The sequence below is a fragment of the Thalassophryne amazonica genome, chromosome 7 (assembly GCF_902500255.1).
Source record: "Thalassophryne amazonica chromosome 7, fThaAma1.1, whole genome shotgun sequence".
Lineage (NCBI taxonomy): Eukaryota > Metazoa > Chordata > Actinopteri > Batrachoidiformes > Batrachoididae > Thalassophryne > Thalassophryne amazonica.
In genome coordinates this window covers 79,341,499-79,363,602 of record NC_047109.1, presented here as the reverse complement: position 1 = coordinate 79,363,602, position 22,104 = coordinate 79,341,499, and the positions used below count along the sequence as shown (strand labels likewise).

At 40.8% G+C, this 22,104-nt stretch overlaps 1 protein-coding gene across 8 annotated transcripts in view; it reads right to left on the bottom strand.

The window, feature by feature from the left end:
• ca14 (carbonic anhydrase XIV) overlaps window positions 1-10,730 on the bottom strand; it is a 60,396-nt gene extending 49,666 nt beyond the window's left edge. For 6 of the 8 annotated variants that reach the window (XR_004561858.1, XM_034174710.1, XM_034174711.1 and 3 more), the window contains exons 1-2: window positions 10,412-10,728; window positions 10,140-10,163 (exon numbers count right to left, since the gene is read on the bottom strand). Coding sequence is in view for 7 of the 8 variants with exons in the window: in XM_034174710.1 (XP_034030601.1) it covers window positions 10,140-10,163; window positions 10,412-10,475 (88 nt within the window). In the remaining variant the exon portion in view is untranslated. Of the gene's footprint in view, window positions 1-10,139; window positions 10,164-10,411 lie in introns of all 8 variants that reach the window. The other 2 variants (XM_034174707.1, XM_034174708.1) reach the window with 2 other exon arrangements.
• Window positions 10,731-22,104: the final 11,374 nt, after the last annotated feature.

The following is a 22,104-nucleotide window of genomic DNA, read 5'->3' as shown; positions in this document are numbered from 1 at the left end:
ATGTGTGTAATGATCTAAGATACACACACTCTTGTGTTTTATTTGATTTTTTATTTATTTTTAGAGAGAGATGTCTGCAGGTGTGTGAATTTTAACATGATATTTCCAGCAAATTTTGTATTCAGAGAGCAATTTTCGCAAATTTCAAATTTTCTTGTGGCTCAGGTGATCAAGCAGATTTCAAAGGGTCAATAGATTGATCCCTGCACAGCTACTTCTGTCCATGTGCCAACGTCTCCTTGAGCAAGACAAAGAATCCCTAAAAGCTTGTCATGTGCTTGTCTGTGATATTGATATAGGTGAGAACCGTATGAGGCAAAATTTTGTTTTGATTCATTTTGGATTAAAAATGCATGTTTATAACATCCAAATCATTCAGGTGATAAATCCGCCAGTGGGGGGGGGTATCATTTTATAGAAATTATTCAGACTGTTTATATGAAGTGATTTATCTGTTTTTGTTTCTATTGTGCTTTCTTAATTAACTGACTTGAACCATTTGTTCTGTTCAGTAAGACTCTTCAGCTGCTCCCTTTTTTCAATCAGGGATGCCACAACAGATCCAATGCTGATTTAGCACAAGTTTTACACCGGATGCCCTTCCTGATGTAACGCCACATTACATGGAGAAATGGGGCAGGGGTGGGGCACTGAAACCTAGCGCACTAACCACTTGGCCAGCACCCCTGTTCCATTTGTTCTGTTCAGTAAATTTAGCCAAATTTTAAAAAGAAACAACAACAATGATTTTTAAATGTTACTTGGGGATCTTCATTTGTCCCAGACTGGGCAGTATCCATTCAGAAACATATAATGCACACATAAAGAAGCATCAAACTAATGGCAACATTACAATAGACAATACATAATGCTGTGATTAAAAGTAAAGAAAATGCAACATAAAAGGATTACAATCAAACACAGATACATCCTTTGTATATGAAAGCGTAACTCCACAAGAGAGAAAATTCAGGGTGCAAATGGTGGCTTGAGTCTGAAATAACCTTCTTGTCCTTTATGGTGTCTTGTTTATTCCACTGATTTTACAGCACCTTCACTTTTTGCAAACAAGAAACTATTGAGAGACTCAGTGTCGCTTTTGTCAAATAAAATTAGCACATTTCTCAGGCAAGTAGAGAAGTTGATTCATTTTTCAACACCAAGACAACACCAGTAAATGCAGAAAACACTGGCATCAATTCTACAAAAAAAAAATCTGCTAAATTGACAATGCATGCAAAAGCACGGCCAAAACACAATACAAATACGAGCAATACAAGAAGTTTCTGCTCTGAGTATTTTTACTGATGCACCACCATTCAGTGCTCTATTATCTTTGGGATAAGCCAAATCCATGGTCTGCAGTGCTAAGTTCATGTATTTATTTTAATGATGATTTTATTCTTATGCTAGCTGTATTTTAGTTTTTTATTTGTGATGATGGAGAAGAAAAAGTCCTCCAGCCAGTGTACGTCCGTAGTGTACATATTTGCAGTGTGTCTGCCTTTGTAAATTTGCAGAAGACATGTTATCAGACCAAATGTTCAAAGGGTGTATTTGTTTGTGTTCTCTGTGTTTGTAACCTTCTTTTGTTTTTTCTTTTTCAAGTTTGAACACATTTTTTGATGCAAGAAACTCTAGTGGATTTTGTTTGTTTGGCTTTTTGTTGTTGCTATTGTTGTTGGGATGTATATGTTTTTGTTTTGTTTTTTGCATTTGCTAGTGTCTTTATTTGGAAGTGATGTGGTCTCTCACGACCACTTTTGTGTTCAGACTTCACCTTGTTGACCTGTACTATTCACAGATATTTAAATGCAGAGACTTTTCTGTCTGTTGATGACGGTATTTTAAGTAGCTGAGTCTCTGCTAAAATCTCTACTTAAAGTGCATCCAGAAAGTATTCACAGCACTTCACTTTTTCCACATTTATGTTACAGCCTTGTTCTAAAATGGAGTAAAATAATTTTTTCACTCAAAATTCTACTCACAACACCCCATAATGACAACACGAAAAATGTTTTGAAATATTTGCAAATTTATTAAAAATTTTAAAAAAAATAAGAAATCACTTGTACATAAGTATTCACACCCTTTGCTCAATATTTTGTTGATACACCTTTAGCAGCAATTACAGCCTCAGATCTTCTTGAATATGATGCCACAAGCTTAGCACACCTATTGGGCAGTTTTTCCCATTCCTTTTTGCAGCACCTCTCAAGCTCCATCGAGTTGGATTGGGTGCATTGGCACACAGCTATTTTCAGATCTCTACAGAGATGTTTAATTGGATTCAGGTCTTGGCTCTGGCTGGACCCCTCAAGGATATTCACAGAGTTGTCCTGAAGCCACTCCTTTGATATCTTGACTGTGTGCTTAGGGTCATTGTCCTGTTGAAAGATGAACTGTCGCCCCAGTCTGAGGTCAAGAGCGCTCTGGATCAAGTTTTCATCCAGGATGTCTCTGTACATTGCTGCATTCATCTTTCCCTCAATCCTGACTAGTCTCCCAGTTCCTGCCACTGAAAAACATCCCCACAGCATGATGTTGCCACCACCATGCTTCACTGTAGGGATGGTGCCTGGTTTCCTCGAAACATGACACCTGGCATTCACGCCAAAGTGCTCAATCTTTGTCTCATCAGACCAGAGAATTTTGTTCCTTATGGTTTGAGAGTCCTTCAGGTGCCTTTTGGAAAACTCCAGGCAGGTTGCCATGTGCCTTTTACTAACGAGTGGTTTCCGTCTGGCCACTCCACCATACAGGCCTGATTGGGGGATTGCTGCAGAGATGGTTGTCCTTTTGGAAGATTCTCCTTTCTCCACAGAGGAATGCTGGAGCTCTGACAGAGTGACCATCAGGATCTTGATCACCTCCCTGACTAAGGCCCTTCTCCCCCGATCGCTCAGTTTAGACGGGCGGGCAGCTCTAGGAAGGGTCCTGGTAGATCCAAACTTCTTCCATTTAAGGATGATGGAAGCCACTGTGCTCATTGGGACCTTCAAAGCAGCAGAAATGTTTCTGTACCCTTCCCCAGATCTGTGCCTTGAGACAATCCTGTCTCGGAGGTCTACAGACAATTCCTGTGTGTGTGTCTTTCAAAATCATGTCCAATCAATTGAATTTATCCCAGGTGGGAAGAAAAGAAGCATCACACCATTCAACAAAAACTCTTGACACTACAACTTGCCCATAACACTGACAACACCCTTACATATCTGACACCACCTCATGCACATTAATTCTTTATGAGTCAGTGATACGTAACCGCTGATGGGAATAATGCCCTTAAAATTAATGCCGTTAATAACGGTGTAATTCTTTTCAGTAACGGTAATCTAATTACCGTTTTCATCATTACTGTAATGTACGGACTACACAGACAACATGTAGCTTGATTAGTCCAGAAGCTTTACTCATACCCTATTCAATGTACAACACCTACTTAAGATGTACTACCCTCTAGGGCTCACAACATACAACATGTAGTACATGACATCCCCCTTCTTCGAGTTATCTTTGTTCTCTTTTTTTTAGATAACTCATCACATCACAACAACAATAGCTCATTACTAAAAGATTTCATCAACTAACTCATTCACATTGCAAATGAATTAGAGACAAGCATCAATTAAGTGCAATATATAATACCTAGAATGTGGCAAAATGTAAGGTATGAGACTAAACTCGTGTCATGGCCTAGAAAAACACTTGAAGGCATGTAATAACACTGCTTTAACTGCATTTGAAACTGCATTGAGCTTTCATGTCCTAGCCTGGGACTCCGACGAGGGCGGTCGCATCTCCTCCACTCTCCCTTATCTCTGCTCTCTGCTTTAACCTTCAAGTCCCTACTTCACCAGATTGTGAATTCCTCAAATTATATTGGATACTGGATCTATTGGACTACTATTGGATTTACCATGGAATTGATCAGCTGGTCTCTGAACGCTATTGACACCATTTTTTCTACAAGAAAGTCAGGACCGGGGGATCCTACCTGCCCAGATAGAACGTATCCTGCGAGCTATGTTCTCAACTCCTGAGGTCTTGGCGTATTGCATGCTTGGCGCCTTTCTCTCGTTGAGGACGTCGAGGATTTATTCATTTTTGGTCTTATGGTAGCAGGGCTGGTACTTTCCCGCTTATGTGCTGCCCTGATCTACCGGAAAATTGGCAAGATGGCAGCATCAAGAACCTCGGCCCCTCACTTGTCCGTCATGATTAACGAGGTTGGCAAGGCAATGCATTCTCAGACTGCGATGACTCTTGAACTCAGACGCAAATTGGATGACATCTTGGAGCAGATGCGTGCCTTGCAGTTGAAGTTGAAGACTTCAGAGGCCAGTGAATATTCTTAATTCATAATTGGGAATATTCTTAATTCATAATTGGGATTTGGTTGTTCAAGTGGAACTGTAAAAAGTGTTTTTCACTGCTCAAACCACAACACGGCGTGCTTATCAAGCCTGAAGGACAAATTGCCCGACTGTTTTCCTCCAGAGGAATGTCTTCTGGCCTTGGTGATCATTTGGCTCTTTCTTATCTCAACTCACAAAGACAATAAACTGTTTTCATAGGACTGAAGCATGCTCCATTCCCACCCCCCTCCTACCCCCCATCAAACACCCCCCACTCTGGCTTCTGCTCACGTCACTCCTTTCCCCTTCTGCGGGGGTGGTAAAGTTTTAGCTGCTGCTGGTCCCCATTCCTCCCCCCCCAAGCTGACTGTGGTGCATCTCAGGGTTGCTTCGTGACCTTCACCCACTTGCCTCAATTTGGATAACGGACTTCTTCAAATTTAGTGCACATAAACAATGTCAAATGTGTATGTGCTGTCTTAATTCTGATGTGTGCCATTATTATGGTAAACAAGTAATAATGGTGGACTAATTGCTGTCTGAGGTAACTGGAGTGTAAACATAATTTCTCCACTGTGAGATCAATAATGTATATCTCATCTCATCTCAAATTACATTGAGCTTTCATGTCCTTTAAACTGCATTGAGCTTTCATGTCCTTTAAATTACATTGAGCTTTCATGTCCTTTAATCTGCATTGAGCTTTCATGTCCTTTAAATTACATTGAGCTTTCATGTCCTTTAAACTGCATTGAGCTTTCATGTCCTTTAATCTGCATTGAGCTTTCATGTCCTTTGTGTGTGCATGATGTGCATTATGCGATATTGTTCATGCGTATATGTGTTGCAAGTGAGGTCAGTCTCTATATCTTGCTGGAATTTTCACCATCCTGCCAGAGTGAGTGACGTGTTCCTCCAGCACCTCATTCTTTGTTGATTTGGTCTGTTCCATGGGTGCAGCATCAGGTGATGTAGAGCGAATAACATCTGGCTGGACGTAAATATCTGCATCGGCTGTAGGTGTTGCAAACTCTTTCTCTCCTGTTTTCAGAAGGTGTTTTCAGTTTCTCCTGTAGGTCCTTCCATCTGGAGTCTGAACAATGAATGACCTTGGTTGTTCATGTCTGCTAATGATGACAGCTGGTTGCCATTCATGTTCTCGCTCTCACTCCTGTGTGTAGTTCTGGATCATCTGTTTGTCGATCATAGTAGCTTTTCTGTATAATTTGTTTTTCTTTTAGCTTTCTTTTAATCGAGATGTTTTCAGGTGTTAGCGGGGTGGTGGTAGTGGGAATTTTGGATTTCAGGCAATGACCCATTAGGAGCTGAACAGGTGAGTGCCCTACAGCCTCTAGTGGAGTGTTACAATGTATGATGGATTGTGCTTTCTTGAGTAAGTTTTCACTGTTTGGACAGTCCTTTCTGCCTTCCCATTGGCCTGCGCATGTCCAGGACTTGAGGTAATGTGTGTGAATTCCCAGTCCTTCGCAAACTTACTGAATTCAGCACCAGCGTACTGAGGTCCGTTGTCAGACATCACGAAGTCTGGTGTGCCATGTCTGGCAAACACAGACTTCATGGACTTGATAATACTGTGCTGTTGTGTCTGTCAGTTTGTTGATCTCTAGAAACTTTGAGTAGTAGTCAACACAGAGAAAGTATTTGGACCCATTGAAGTGAAGCGGGTGTGTTCCAACCTTGGACCATGGCCTATCAGGTAGTGTGTGTGGTATGAGAGGCTCTTTGGGGTAGTTGTTTTTGTTGGTATTGCACACAGCACGTTGTGACACCATGTTTTCCATTTGTACTGACATGCATGGCCAGTACAAAATGTCCCTCATTCTCTCTTTGCACTTCTCTACTCCAAGGTGCGACTCATGGATCTTCTCCAACATCTCTTGCCACAGCTGATTTGACACAATAAGCTTTGTAGCCTTGAACAGCAATCCTGATGAGTAGCTTGCTTCTTCCTTTAATGTCCAATAAGATCGAACTTCTTTGTGTGCTTCATTCTTTTTGGCGAGTGTCAGTGCTGAACTTCATTTCATACCTCTGTTACTGTGCACGTCCAGACTGCTCCAAGGGGTTTTTTAATGAAAATGCATTACGATGGAGCGGGATGTTTTGTCCAGTGTAAGTGAAAATCTGTTATACAAAATCTGTTATACGAGGGCTGTCAATAAAGTATAGGTCCTTTTTATTTTTTTCAAAAACTATATGGCTTTCATTCATATGTTTTTACGTCAGACATGCTTGAACCCTCGTGCGCATGCGTGAGTTTTTCCACGCCTGTCTGTGACGTCATTCGCCTGTGAGCACTCCTTGTGGGAGGAGTCGTCCAGCCCCTCGTCGGAATTCCTTTGTCTGAGAAGTTGCTGAGAGACTGGCGCTTTGTTTGATCAAAATTTTTTCTAAACCTGTGAGACACATCGAAGTGGACACGGTTCGAAAAATTAAACTGGTTTTCGGTGAAAATTTTAACGGCTGATGAGAGATTTTGAGGTGATACTGTCGCTTTAAGGACTTCCCTTACCAAAAAATAGTACTGATAAGTATATAAAAAGTAAACTCGAAGTATACTTGAAACATACTTGCATATACTACTTTTTGGTAAAGGTTCCCACGGTGCGAGACGTCGCGCAGCGGTCCCAGGCGCCGTCGTCAGCCTGTTTCAAGCTGAAAACCTCCACATTTCAGGCTCTATTGATCCAGGACGTCGTGAGAGAACAGAGAAGTTTCAGAAGAAGTTGTTTCGCATTTTATCCGGATATTCCACTGTTAAAGGAGATTTTTTTTAATGAAAGACGTGCGGGCGGATTGCAGCGTCGGCTCGCAGCCGCCACGACGCTCCGCCACAGGAAAAACACCTCTGTTGGAAGCCTTAAGGACAAGCTGGAACATGTCCAGCTGTTAAACAATTTCTCATATACTCACTCCACTGAAAGCCATCAAAAACCGCCTGGATTTTACAAATGGTTATCAACACGGAGGTGTTTTTCCTGTGCCGCCGCACCACGCCGGCTGCGTCCCGACGCGTGGACCCGTCCGCACGTCTTTCATTAAAAAATCTCCTTTAACAGTGGAATATCCGGATAAAATGCTGAAACCGACTTCTTCTGAAACTTCTCTGTTCTCTCATGACTTCCTGGATCAATAGAGCTTGAAATGTGGAGGTTTTCAGCTTGAAACAGGCTGACGACGGCGCCTGGGAGCGCTGCGCGACGTCTCGCTCCATGGGAAGTCCTTAAAGCGACAGTATCACCTCAAAATCTCTCATCAGCCGTTAAAATTTTCACCGAAAACCAGCTTAATTTTTCGAACCGTGTCCATTTCGATGTGCCTCACAGGTTTAGAAAAAATTTTGATCAAACAAAGCGCCAGTCTCTCAGCAACTTCTCAGACAAAGGAATTCCGACGAGGGGCTGGACGACTCCTCCCACAAGGAGTGCTCACAGGCGAATGACGTCACAGACAGGCGTGGAAAAACTCACGCATGCGCACGAGGGTTCAAGCATGTCTGACGTAAAAACATATGAATGAAATCCATATAGTTTTTGAAAAAAATAAAAAAGACCTATACTTTATTGACAGATCTCGTATACTGTGTTTATTATATGGAAAACCATACAAAAGTATTGGGACTTTTGCTTTTGTCCAGTTAGTGCAAATATCCCGTTTATACCATGACGGTTTAGGCGAGCTGCCTAATTTTGTTTAAATAATTACTGCATACTTTCTGTAAATACTATACTTCATTTCACTTCTCAAATATCACTGTGTTCGTCTGCTATATGATATATTTAACTGAAATTTCTGATTGAGACAACCAGTGATTTATAAAAGAAAATCATGAAATTTATCAGGGGTGCCCAAACTTTTGCATACAACTGTGTGTGACCAATGTATCTTCTCTCATTTTTTTTTTCAGTAGCTGTGTGAGTTGTCTGTCGTGTTCCTCAACAATCTCTCCCCTGTCCAGGAGGTCATCAGTCACATTAACCACACCTTCAAGTCCTTCAATCATCTGTGCAATGGTGTGTTGAAATACATCTGAGGCTGATGATACTCCAATGGCAAGATGAAGAAATATGTACCTTCCGATGGGTGTATTGAACGTGCAAAGCTTGGAGCTCTCCTTGTCTAGTTTAATCTGTCAGAATCCGTGATTTGCATCAAGCATGAAGAACACTTTTGCTTTGGCATCCTGGCTATGACCTCTTCCACAGTGTGTAGTGAATAGTGCTCATGTTTGATGGCTTTGATGAGATCTTGTGGGTCGATGCAAATTCTAATCTTGCTTGGCTTCAGAACAGTGACCATTCTGTTCACCCAGTCAGTTGGGTCATGTTGTCTGGTTATTACTCCTAATTCTTCCAATTTGTGTAGTTCTTTTACAATCTGGTCTTTCAGTACAACAGGAACTCATAATTGGTGGATGTATGACTGGTGAGATTTCTCGATCAATCTGAATGTAGTGATGCCCTGGCAAACAACCAAGACCAGAAAACAGATCATCAAAGTTTTTTAGTGGATCATTTTGTGCTTTGATGTCATGAATCCTCTTCACCATGTCTAATTCCTCACGTTTCTCATCCAAGTATCGCTGGTGCATCAACGTCACTGATTTGGAACTCAGTCTCATGGCTTTTGGCTTTGTGTTCGCAGATAAGTGTTGCTTTCGCAACCGGTGACATCTGGTGACCAGAATAAGTCAGTAGCTTGCAGGATGCAACTTTCAGCCTTGAGCTAGTTTCGTGATTGATAGCATTTTTCTGTAAGAACATTGCATTCTGTGCCTGTGTCTGCACCTATGACATTGGTTTGACCTTTCAAGGTCACCCAAGGTCAAAGCTTATGACGATTCATTCTAAAAATCAGCTATAAGCATTGGGCCCAAATTTTGACCTTTCTGTCAATAATCTTGACTTTTAACCAATTTTTCCCTTCATCAAATCACTTTCCTTCAAATCCAAATCAGATCAAATCCTTGGCTATTCCTTATTCATTCCACCAAGTTTGATCCAAATCAGATTAAAGCTCTTTGAAATATTTTGCTAAAACACAGACAGACACACAAGGCCGAAAACAATACCCAGTGTGCACTGCACAAGGGTGTGCTAACTGAGTCATCTTCAAATTTCAATGATTTGTGTAAAAAAAAAAAGTGTAAAGAAATGATGAGAGGACACATCCTCTGTGGGTAAAATGATTGAGGAAAATGATGAAACAACTTCCACAAACTTGTTAAAAGCACCAATCAGTGCATGTGAATGTGGGCTGTGTTGAGACACCAGCGCACTCCTGGCACAGCCGTGTATGAACTGTACGGCCCTCTCCTGAATACATGCAGAGTGGTGGCGTGTGCGCCTATTCATTCTCACGATGGCATTGTCCACAGCACAGGCAGCTAGTGTGCATCTTCAGCGCCATCAACACTTAGGTTATTGTGCTCTGCAACAATAAGGCCGCGATTTAGTCAGCTTTAACCTCGGCCCCTTTTCTGCCCCACAGCCTCTCTCCTCTCTGCCTCATCCTCCTGCACCTGCCTCTCTGTGTTCTCTCGCTCCCTTCCTTTTCTTAATCTCCCTCCACCCCTTCATCGTGTCAGAGTTACTGCTGTGCTCATACCAGCCTGCTGAAATGGATCTAATGCAGAGCAGATCACACAGAGGAAAAATAAGGGATGAAGGGAAAAGACATAAATCCTACCTAGTTAGTTGTAATGATGTGAAGACGGAGGTTTGTAAACACAAGTAGTTTAAATTAGAAGCTTGCACTTACCATTGTAGGTCCAGGAAATTTCCCCTGAAAAATAATAGGAAAGAGTTCTTCCATAATTTCCCCAAAACATAGATCAGAGCGTTAAAGGATGCACACAGATTCTGTTAGTTCACTTATTCCAAAGCAGATCAAAATAACATCTGCCAGCTGAAAAGTCCTCAACTAAAATTAAATTCAAGTTCTAAATTTACTGCTGATTTAATGCTGCTTCACTTTGAAATATCAACAAAATGTTCTCCTGATGATGATGATGATGATGATTTGGACCTTACCAGCAGCATCCGTCCACATGCAAAAAAGAAGAGAAAGTGGAATAAAAACACCCCAAAAATCCATCTTAGTCCTATTTGTCCATAGGCAATCATGGATAAACGTGGACAGAGAGATGAGGAGGAAGAGTCCAGGGTGGGAGAGAGAGAGAGAGAGAGAGAGAGAGAGAGAGAGAGAGAGAGAGAGAGAGAGAGAGAGAGAGAGAGAGAGAGAGAGAGAGAGAGTGTTCAGGTCCACTGCTCCACCTGCTCCAGCTCTCCAACAGTGTGGAGTCCACTTCCCAGCTTACAGAAGGCCTGGACAGAATTCAGCAGGGGACAGAGGGAAAGAGAGAAAAGAGACAAGAGAGAGCAGGAAGAGGTAAAGAGAAATCAGAATGTGAGCCCACAGCGGCCGGGGGGCCTGACCTGTGAAGGGGTGGCTGGAGTGCAAAAGAGTGACCACCCCAGTGAGTGAGAATTAATTCAGAGAGAGTTTGTGAAATGGGAGGGAGGTGCAAACAACAGAGGGTGAGCGAGAGAAAGTATGGAGGGATGAGAATGAACTAAGCCGGGAAAGCACTGTGGCCTGCAAAATTTGGGTTTATGTGCATTTAAATGTTTTTATAAAATCAAATTTTAAAAGAATTCACCCTTCTCTATGCTAAAATGCACACAATGGCCTCTGTGAAAACAAATCTCTGCAAGATGATGTGAATTAAATAGAAAATATCAAAGCAATGGAATATATGCACTCACTTTAATATAACAGTTAGATCAAGTCAGGGGAATGGATACATGAACATTTCCTAGTCAGTGAATATTACTTGGACTTGGACTTCATTTTCGTCAGTCATTAAGAAATACAGTGTGGGACTGTATGGGTAAATCAGTCTGAAATAAGAAGTTCTCCAAACTTCAGTGATTGCGCAAGAAGGGGACTAGTGAGGGAAGCCACCAACACACCCATGACAGCTCTAAAGACGTTATAGGCTTCTGTGGCTGTGACTGGAGAGAGTGGGCATAGTGCAACGTTTGTCTGATACATCACCAGTTACCGGTCTTTGAACTGAACTGCTTTGTACATTTTGAACACTAGAGGGCGCCCTCACCACGTAGCATGCATGTTCTAGGTTGAAGCGTTGACCAGAAATCCACAGTAAAACAGATTGTGGTTGGAAACTGCTCCACGGCACGTGTTCCGATGAAGAAAACTTCTGTGTGACACTGAGTTTGTTTGTTAATCTGACATTTAAATTGAACTGAACGTATAGAAGGACCACCTAAAATCATATTGTGACGTCACAGAGTCAGCCCCTCACGAAGTCACCTGATCTCAGTTAAAATGCTGATGCTCGTATTTCCACCATGAGGAGTTTGGTTTAAGGTTTCAGCGATCGTAACATCAATTCTATTTTTAGAGTTGTCTATTTTTCAGAAGCCGCCCAGCCAGGAGTGTTTTGATCTATATTGCATCAAATTGAATCAAATGCAAAATTAAAACATTAAAACAAAATTAAATCACGTACTGTATTGTGCATATCCATGTACATCCATTTTTTTTTTCAAATTGCATCAGGTTTATACTATAAATTTTACAGTATTTTCTCTAAATATATTTACATTTTTCTTTTTCTTTTTTTTTTTCTTTTTTTACAAAATTATTATGGCAACTGCCAGTTTTTAGTTTTTCTTTTGTTTGTTTCATTAAAAAAAAAACAATGGATACAAACGTGTCGTTGACCAGAACAGACATATGATTGGGTCAGTGATTGTTTAAACCATCCCACTTTCCTACAGCAGTCATAAGATCAAAAGACAAAACCATGTGACTCAAAAACAAGTCATGGATTTAACAATGAATAAAATAAAACCCATTTTCCCCCTCTGACCTTCACTCATTAGACAGTTGGAGATGAGGTGATGTTTTAATAGAAGTTAATATGGGCTGATCCATAAAGCTTTGGTGGGTTTTTTCACAGCAGGATTCCAGATGGACCCAGAAGCAATCCTTTATTTATTTAGCACATATCTGTTTCTGTTTGGTGCTTATCAGAACCAAACTTCAAGCAAATATTTGTGACATTATAGGAGGTCATAGGCTCAAGGTTAAAGATGTGGACTTGGGGATCCTGTGTGAGCATCATTGATTTGATTCTCCAGCAGACAGGAAAATCACTAAGGTCACTCGGGCAAGGTCCTTAATCCCTACGTTGCTCCTGGTGTTTAAATGAACACACCTTGCATGACATTGGAGAAGTATTATTTCAAAATACTTTACCATCTGTGTTGCTTTGACATCTGGTTGTCTATGCAACAAAATGTCCTGAACCAAGGGATTGGACCCCCAGTTGCTGTTTCTATGGTATTACACCTGAGGCAAACTGTCATTCCCTGTTTCAAACTGACACTGTTGTCATTTTCAAACCAACCAGTCAAACAAGTGTAATTGTGCTCATATGCACACCCATGGGTGTGTTGGACTTAAAATGAGTTGTGGTTTGACACAGTGTTGGTTGCTTTACTATTGTGAGGCAGCACAGATCACCAGAAACCTCATCAGAAGTTGAGCTCAGAGTTTTTAGCACTCACCATTACTCATCAACAACAAACCTGTAGTGAAATAAAATGAAATAATAATAAAAAAAAGTATTGAAAAACACAAAACTTCAATATCTCTGGAATTTACCATGTTTTTACATTGGTTTTCTTCCTCCCTACTATTACAGGCAAGGAGCACCATGACCTTGAGAGGGTGTGTGAGTGAGACGGGGGTACAGAAGACGGTCTAGTTGATGGAGACAGAGGAAGAGGAGATGTTGCAGAAACCACGTTCCCAGGTGCTTTACTTGAAGGAGCTGAGGGACCTGAGGGTCAGTGGATGACTGCTGCTCTTGCAACTGCTCATGCAGTTCCTTACCAGAAAACCTCTCATTTCTGACTCCACCATCTATGTACTGATGTGACAGATTCCAGTGCACCCAGCTTTTAAAATCAATGCCCCTTGACACTGTGATTGGTTTGATTCATGTTGTGCCCAGAGACTGTATGTATACTGGACAAACCCTGCGTGACATCACTCGTAGGTGTGCTATCGAGACCCAAAGAGCCGTTTCGATGCTCAAAAATTGTTGCTCTGGATGTCACCATGTTGGCAGTATTTGTTCTGCCTACATCATAACTGATACTTGGATAAAGAGGTGGAGCGTGGGTGAGATCTTGCATGACCTCAGTGGAACAAACAAAGCCCAAACATGCCCCCCATCTTCGAATCCAAACAAAACAAGGTAAAGTAATAGGCCAACCTCACTTGTGGTATTTATTTTCTTTCTTTCTTTTTTTTTGGAGACTGAGCAGTGGTTCTTATAAAGGTTTGCTTTTGTGTGAGCATTAAAAATTGTAAGCCACTTAATTCCTCAGTAATCGTGGATTAAATGAACCTGTTATCAAGCTGCCAATCACTTGATGTGAGCTGATAGTAAGTTTCACGAGTGACAACAAACAAGCTGTCACTCAAAGTTACCACTCCCCTAATGCATGCACCATAAGTTTATATAAGAAATATTTACCACCCATACAGTTGTCAGGGAGGGTTAAATTATCTATAGAGACCAAAACATTTTATGTACCAGGCTGTAAACATGTTTATTTGTGTTCTAAAATTTGACATTTTATAATGGTCTTCACTGGGAACCTGCTCCTTTCTGAAGCCAGCCTTAAGTGTCCACTCAAAGAACTGCAACTTTTTCTTCAACCAGGTGTGCCTCATTTGACACTGTCAAAGCTTATCACTTGGTTATGCCCCAAAACATGCATGGTTAAGTAAGAGACCTTACAGATTACTTATGTTAACAATACATGGGAGTTGGATATGCACCAAATGCACATGCTGTGCACTTTGGACTGTGCAATGTAGATCATCAAGATAAGGTCTATTTGCATCCTGGTCTGTAGGTCAATAGTCTGTAAGAAGAAGAGGTAAGGTCCATTGGTGCTGGTTCTTATCCCTGGGACACAAATCCATCTCAGGGTCGGTGGTGGATTTAGCTGTCTCACAGTAACCATGCAGCAATGCAGAAGTCCAGCACATACTCCTTAATCTGACCTGACCTGAAACTCCATCATTAAAAATAATAAATAAATAAATAAAAAGTTCTTTGAGGGTTTGTTATTAGTTCTGGAACAAAGGTACCATCCTTGCAGAATGACGTCTTACATTTGAAAGATGTTGTTATCTGAAGCACATTCATACACTGATTCATCCCTCTACTCTAGAAAGTTGCGATGCCAGTATTTCAATAATCAACAAATTTATCTATCTCTCTATATATGTAGATGTATATTTGTTCAATTCTTTGTTGAATTAATTTCCTGAAATCCTGGTATTGCAAATTCCTGCAGGGTGTAACTGATATCAAGAGCTTCTATCCAGGGCAATGTCTTGCTCAAAGCTCTTAGACCCTCATCCAAGTGTAGCAAGGAATCAACTGTCCAACCATTCAGTTCATCGACACTCCAACTACCAACTGAGCTTGTACACATGATCCCATCGCTAACATCACTGTTTATTCCACAGAAAAGATATTTATCTAAATTCTACTATCAGTCACACTTTCACCAAGTAGTCCCTCCCCACACTCAGAGCTACATGACACACACACACACACACATATATATATATATATCAAAAATTATGGCAGAGTATGTAAACTTTTGAGTACATCTCTCTCTCTCTCTCTCTCTCTCTCTCTCTCTCTCTCTCTCTCTCTCTCTCTCTCTCTCTCTCTCTCTCTATATATATATATATATATATATATATATCAAAACCAACCTTCCTTTTCTCTCAAAAATTCTTGAAAGGGTAGTTGTAAAACAGCTAACTGATCATCTGCAGAGGAATGGTCTATTTGAAGAGTTTCAGTCAGGTTTTAGAATTCATCATAGTACAGAAACAGCATTAGTGAAGGTTACAAATGATCTTCTTATGGCCTCGGACAGTGGACTCATCTCTGTGCTTGTTCTGTTAGACCTCAGTGCTGCTTTTGATACTGTTGACCATAAAATTTTATTACAGAGATTAGAGCATGCCATAGGTATTAAAGGCACTGCGCTGCGGTGGTTTGAATCATATTTGTCTAATAGATTACAATTTGTTCATGTAAATGGGGAATCTTCTTCACAGACTAAAGTTAATTATGGAGTTCCACAAGGTTCTGTGCTAGGACCAATTTTATTCACTTTATACATGCTTCCCTTAGGCAGTATTATTAGACGGTATTGCTTAAATTTTCATTGTTACGCAGATGATACCCAGCTTTATCTATCCATGAATAATCAGGTCCCATCTTATCTTAGGGACCTCGTAGTACCATATCACCCCAATAGAGCGCTTCGCTCTCAGACTGCAGGCTTACTTGTAGTTCCTAGGGTTTGTAAGAGTAGAATGGGAGGCAGAGCCTTCAGCTTTCAGGCTCCTCTCCTGTGGAACCAGCTCCCAATTCAGATCAGGGAGACAGACACCCTCTCTACTTTTAAGATTAGGCTTAAAACTTTCCTTTTTGCTAAAGCTTATAGTTAGGGCTGGATCAGGTGACCCTGAACCATCCCTTAGTTATGCTGCTATAGACGTAGACTGCTGGGGGGTTCCCATGATGCACTGTTTCTTTCTCTTTTTGCTCTGTATGCACCACTCTGCATTTAATCATTAGTGATCGATCTCTGCTCCCCTCCACAGCATGTCTTTTTCCTGGTTCTCTCCCTCAGCCCCAACCAGTCCCAGCAGAAGACTGCCCCTCCCTGAGCCTGGTTCTGCTGGAGGTTTCTTCCTGTTAAAAGGGAGTTTTTCCTTCCCACTCTAGCCAAGTGCTTGCTCACAGGGGGTCGTTTTGACCGTTGGGGTTTTACATAATTATTGTATGGCCTTGCCTTACAATATAAAGTGCCTTGGGGCAACTGTTTGTTGTGATTTGGCGCTATATAAAAAAATTGATTGATTGAATTGAATTGAATTGTGGCAGAGTATGTAAACTTTTGAGTACATCTCTCTCTCTCTCTCTCTCTCTCTCTCTCTCTCTCTCTCTCTCTCTATATATATATATATATATATATATATATATATATATATGTGTGTGTGTGTGTGTGTGTGTGTGTGTGCTCAAAGGTTTATATATGCTGCCACAATTTGTGTTTTTTGACAATTTTCAGAAATTTCCTTCCCACTGTCGCCAAGTGCTTGCTCACAGGGGGTTGTTTTGACCGTTGGGGTTTTTACGTAATTATTGTATGGCTTTGCCTTACAATATAAAGCGCCTTGGGGCAACTGTTTGTTGTGATTTGGCGCTATATAAATCAAATTGATTGATTGAATTGAATTGAATTGTGGCAGAGTATGTAAACTTTTGAGTACATCTCTCTCTCTCTCTCTCTCTCTCTCTCTCTCTCTCTATATATATATATATATATATATATATATATGTGTGTGTGTGTGTGTGTGTGTGTGTGCTCAAAGGTTTATATATGCTGCCACAATTTGTGTTTTTTGACAATTTTCAGAAATTTCCTTCCCACTGTCGCCAAGTGCTTGCTCACAGGGGGTTGTTTTGACCGTTGGGGTTTTTACGTAATTATTGTATGGCTTTGCCTTACAATATAAAGCGCCTTGGGGCAACTGTTTGTTGTGATTTGGCGCTATATAAATCAAATTGATTGATTGATTGATTGAAATGTTCTTTCCATTGCACAAATGAAAAAAACATTCATTATTTGTTTTATAGAACACCTAAAATAGATCCTTGTAATTTGATATTTTATTAATTTAGAAACAAGAGAAACAGGGCTTACATTGTGGTGTGTGTGTCACTGGTCCTTTGAGGTCAAAAGGCTCTAAACAGTCCAACATGAACTTTAAATAGCAGTCCAATCCAATCCAAAATTGTTCTCAGTAAACTTGCGAAAACCAGTCAGATAGTTCCAAAGCAATCCAATCCAAAATTGCTTGTGTACAGACTGCTGCCTGCTTTCCAAAGTCCAGTGAAAAATTGCGATAAATTTGTCGAGCTCTTCATCTGAGAGTCTTTCTACTTCAGCTAGAGAGATCCGAGCGAATACTGCAAATGCCTCTAGAATGCTTATGGCATACTAGATTTGTTGTGTGTGTGTGTGTGTGTGTGTGTGTGTGTGTGTGTGTGTGTGTGTGTGTGTGTGTGTGTGTGTGTGTGTGTGTGTGTGTGTGTGTGTGTGTGTGTGTGTGTGTGTTACAAGAATAAACATTGTCAATAAGCTAGTTCAAATTGTTGTCTGTCACCAAAAAACACCTTGCCATGTTTGTTTTTAAATTACGCGTTGTCGCTGTATTTTTACGTTAAGGTGGTCGCAGCGCACAATAGTACAAAACGTATGGAACCAAAATTGCACAGTAAATGGAACAAAATGGCAAATGGGACGAATGATCAATATCAAATGACATACAAACCACCAAACAAATGACAAGGATCTATTTAGGCGTTATATAAACACCAATGAACAGAGGGCTAAGAATGTTATATTCCATTTCTGCAAATTAACACCCCTAAATCCTCCAAACTGTAGCTCCAGCAGTCAGTGAGGATGTGGTCACCTCTGTTTTCTGAGCTGAGACTCCTGATTGAATCGTTTTTATCATGCAGTGATTCCACCTTTCCCAATCTTTCGCTGACTTTTAAAACTCAGCTAATCTTTTCCAGCTGATTGAAACTAATCACCATGTGGTGTTGTGTCAGAGAGCTTCTGAACAGCTGTATGGTTTCGTATTTTCTCCATAAAGTATTTATTATACAACCCCTGGCAATAATTATGGAATCACCGGCCTCGGAGGATGTTCATTCAGTTGTTTAATTTTGTAGAAAAAAAGCAGATCACAGACATGACACAAAACTAAAGTCATTTCAAATTGCAACTTTCTGGCTTTAAGAAACACTACAAGAAATCAGGAAAAATAATTGTGGCAGTCAGTAACGGTTACTTTTTTAGACCAAGCAGAGGGAAAAAAATATGGACTCACTCAATTCTGAGGAAAAAATTATGGAATCACCCTGTAAATTTTCATCCCCAAAACTAACACCTGCATCAGATCAGATCTGCTCATTAGTCTGCATCTAAAAAGGAGTGATCACACCTTGGAGAGCTGTTGCACCAAGTGGACTGACATGAATCATGGCTCCAACACGAGAGATGTCAATTGAAACAAAGGAGAGGATTATCAAACTCTTAAAAGAGGGTAAATCATCACGCAATGTTGCAAAAGATGTTGGTTGTTCACAGTCAGCTGTGTCTAAACTCAGGACCAAATATAAACAACATGGGACGGTTGGTAGACCAAGGAAGACATCAAAGCGTCAAGACAGAAAACTTAAAGCAATATGTCTCAAAAATCGAAAATGCACAACAAAACAAATGAGAAATGAATGGGAGGAAACTGGAGTCAACGTCTGTGACCGAACTGTAAGAAGCCGCCGAAAGGAAATGGGATTTACATACAGAAAAGCTCAACGAAAGCCATCATTAACACCTAAACAGAAAAAAACAAGGTTACAATGGGCTAAGGAAAAGCAATCGTGGACTGTGGATGACTGGATGAAAGTCATATTCAGTGATGAATCTCGAATCTGCATTGGGCAAGGTGATGATGCTGGAACTTTTGTTTGGTGCCGTTCCAATGAGCTTTATAAAGATGACTGCCTGAAGAGAACATGTAAATTTCCACAGTCATTGATGATATGGGGCTGCATGTCAGGTAAAGGCACTGGGGAGATGGCTGTCATTACATCATCAATAAATGCACAAGTTTACGTTGATATTTTGGACACTTTTCTTATCCCGTCAATTGAAAGGATGTTTGGGGATGATGAAATCATTTTTCAAGTTGATAATGCATCTTGCCATAGAGCAAAAACTGTGAAAACATTCCTTACAAAAAGACACATAGGGTCAATGTCATGGCCTGCAAGTAGTCCGGATCTTAATCCAATTAAAAATCTTTGGTGGAAGTTGAAGAAAATGGTCCTTGACAAGGCTCCAACCTGCAAAGCTGATCTGACAACAGCAATCAGAGAAAGTTGGAGCCAGATTGATGAAGAGTACTGTTTGTCACTCATTAAGTCCATGCCTCAGAGACTGCAAGCTGTTATAAAAGCCAGAGGTGGTTCAACAAAATACTAGTGATGTGTTGGAGTGTTCTTTTGTTTTTCATGATTCCATAATTTATTCCTCAGAATTGAGTGAGTCCATATTTTTTCCCCTCTGCTTGGTCTAAAAAAGTAACCGTTACTGACTGCCACAATTTTATTTCCTGATTTCTTATAGTGTTTCTTAAAGCCAGAAAGTTGCCATTTGAAATGACTTTAGTTTTGTGTCATGTCTGTGATCTGCTTTTTTTCTACAAAATTAAACAACTGAATGAACATCCTGCGAGGCCGGTGATTCCATAATTATTGCCAGGGGTTGTATATAAAGCTGTTGTGTTCATCTGTTTTTAAAAATCACCTGCATTTTTCTCTAAAAATCCCACATTTTAAATACAGAGTGCAACTGGATAATTATGTTGAACGTTGATTTGATTTTGTTTTTGGAGCACAGTGCATGAGGATTCCATGTGAGCGTGCGTGTTGTTGATAGTAATTTATTTCATTGCTGCTCTTCACACATAAACGTGCCGACTTAAAATTATGCAACGGCCACAACCTCTGCTGCCCTCCGATTGGCCGAAAGAAGCTCCGTGGAGGGACGCGGTTCTGTTTACTCCCTCATACTATTGGTCACATCGTGTCTGGGGGGGCGTGTCCCGCTGATTTCATTCACAAATTTGCCACCAGAGCGTTTCCCCGACATGTGAGCGAAGAGAAAACGGGCCAGAGCTGGCTGAAAATGGAGTCTGGCAGGCTTAGAGGTTTTATCAGACAAAATATAAATGTAAAGACAAATACAGCTGCAGGAAGAGAACAGTGATGATCATGAAAATACTGATTTATGAACACTAAACAACAATAAACAGAATCCACGAGACAGAGAGATGGAGGATGTGGTGATGGTCTGTGGTAGTGATGCTGCTCATTTCAACACCAATTCATGATTACAAAGTGGAATTCTGCTTCCCTTTGGGCACTGAGTCAGATGTGCAAACTAAAAGGGTATTCAGAGTCCATATATCTGCCAGTGTCAGTATTAATATGCCATTATTACACTGTAAACCCAAACAAGTTGTCAGAGCTCAAAAATATTGAGGCAATCAATTGCCACAAAATCTTTGAGTTCATAAACTTAAAAGTCAATTGTTCCCGGAACTTAAAAGATCTGATTACATGCTCCCTTGTTTTTCCACTCAGGACCCCACAGCAGATCTGAGGTCTGCATGTTGATTTGGCACAGGTTTTACACCAGATGCCCTTCCTGACTCAACTCCACACTACATGGAGAAATGTAGCAAGAGTGGGGTTTGAACTGGGAACCTTCTGTACCAAAACCAAGGGCACTGACCGCTTGGCCATCACCCCTGCTAAAGTGCTCATTTAATCAACTCATATATTTTAATATTTACATAAACGTGTACTCTCATATCATCCCTCACCACACCACATGTTGCTGACATCAGACACATGCAGTAATGCTGAAGTAATAGAAATACACTGAACAAAAATATAAATGCAACACTTTTGCTTTTGCCCTGATTTTTTCACAAGCTGACCTCAAAGATCTAAGACATCTTCTATATTTGCCAAATAATTATTTCTCTCTCATATTGTTCACAAATCTGTCTAAATCTGTGTTAGCAAGCACTTCTCCTTTGCCAAGATAATCCATCCCACCTCACAGGTGTAGCATATCAGGATGCTGATTAGACAGCATGATTATTGCACAGGTGTGCCTTGGCTACAATAAAAGGCCACTCTGAAATGTTCAGTTTTATCACACAGCACAATGCCACAGATGTCACAGGTTTTGAGGGAGCGTGCAATTGGCATGCTGACTGCAGGAATGTCCACTAGAGCTGTTGTCCATGAACTGAATATTCATTTCTCTACCATAAGCCATCTCCAAAGGTGTTTCAAAGAATTTGGCATTACATCCAACCGGCCTCACAACCACAGACCCTGTGTAACTACACCAGCCCATGACCTCCATATCCAGCATGTTCACCTCCAAGATCATCTGAGACCAGCCACCCGGACAACTGCTGCAACAATCGGTTTGCAGAACCAAAGAATTTCTGCACAAACTGTCAGAAACCATATCAAGGAAGCTCATCTGCATGCTCATCATCCTCATCAGGATCTCGACCTGACTGCAGTTCATCATCTTAACTTACTTCAGTGGGCAAATGCTCACATTCGATGGTATCTGGCTGCTGATCAGCTCTATGCGAAGGAGATGTGTTGCACTGCATGAGGCAAATGGTTGTCACACCAGATACTGACTGGTTTTCTGACCCCTCCAGACTCCCCCATTAAAGCAAGACTGCACATTTCAGAGTGGCCTTTTATTGTGGCCAGCCTAAGGCACACCTGTGCAATAATCATGCTGTCTAATCAGCATCTTTATATGCCACACCTATGAGGTGGGCTGCATAAGGGAGAAGTGCTCACTAACACATGTTTAGACAGATTTGTGAACAATAGTTATGAGAAATAGGTCTTTTGTGTATATAGAAAATGTTTTAAATCTTTGAGTTCAGCTCATGAAAAATG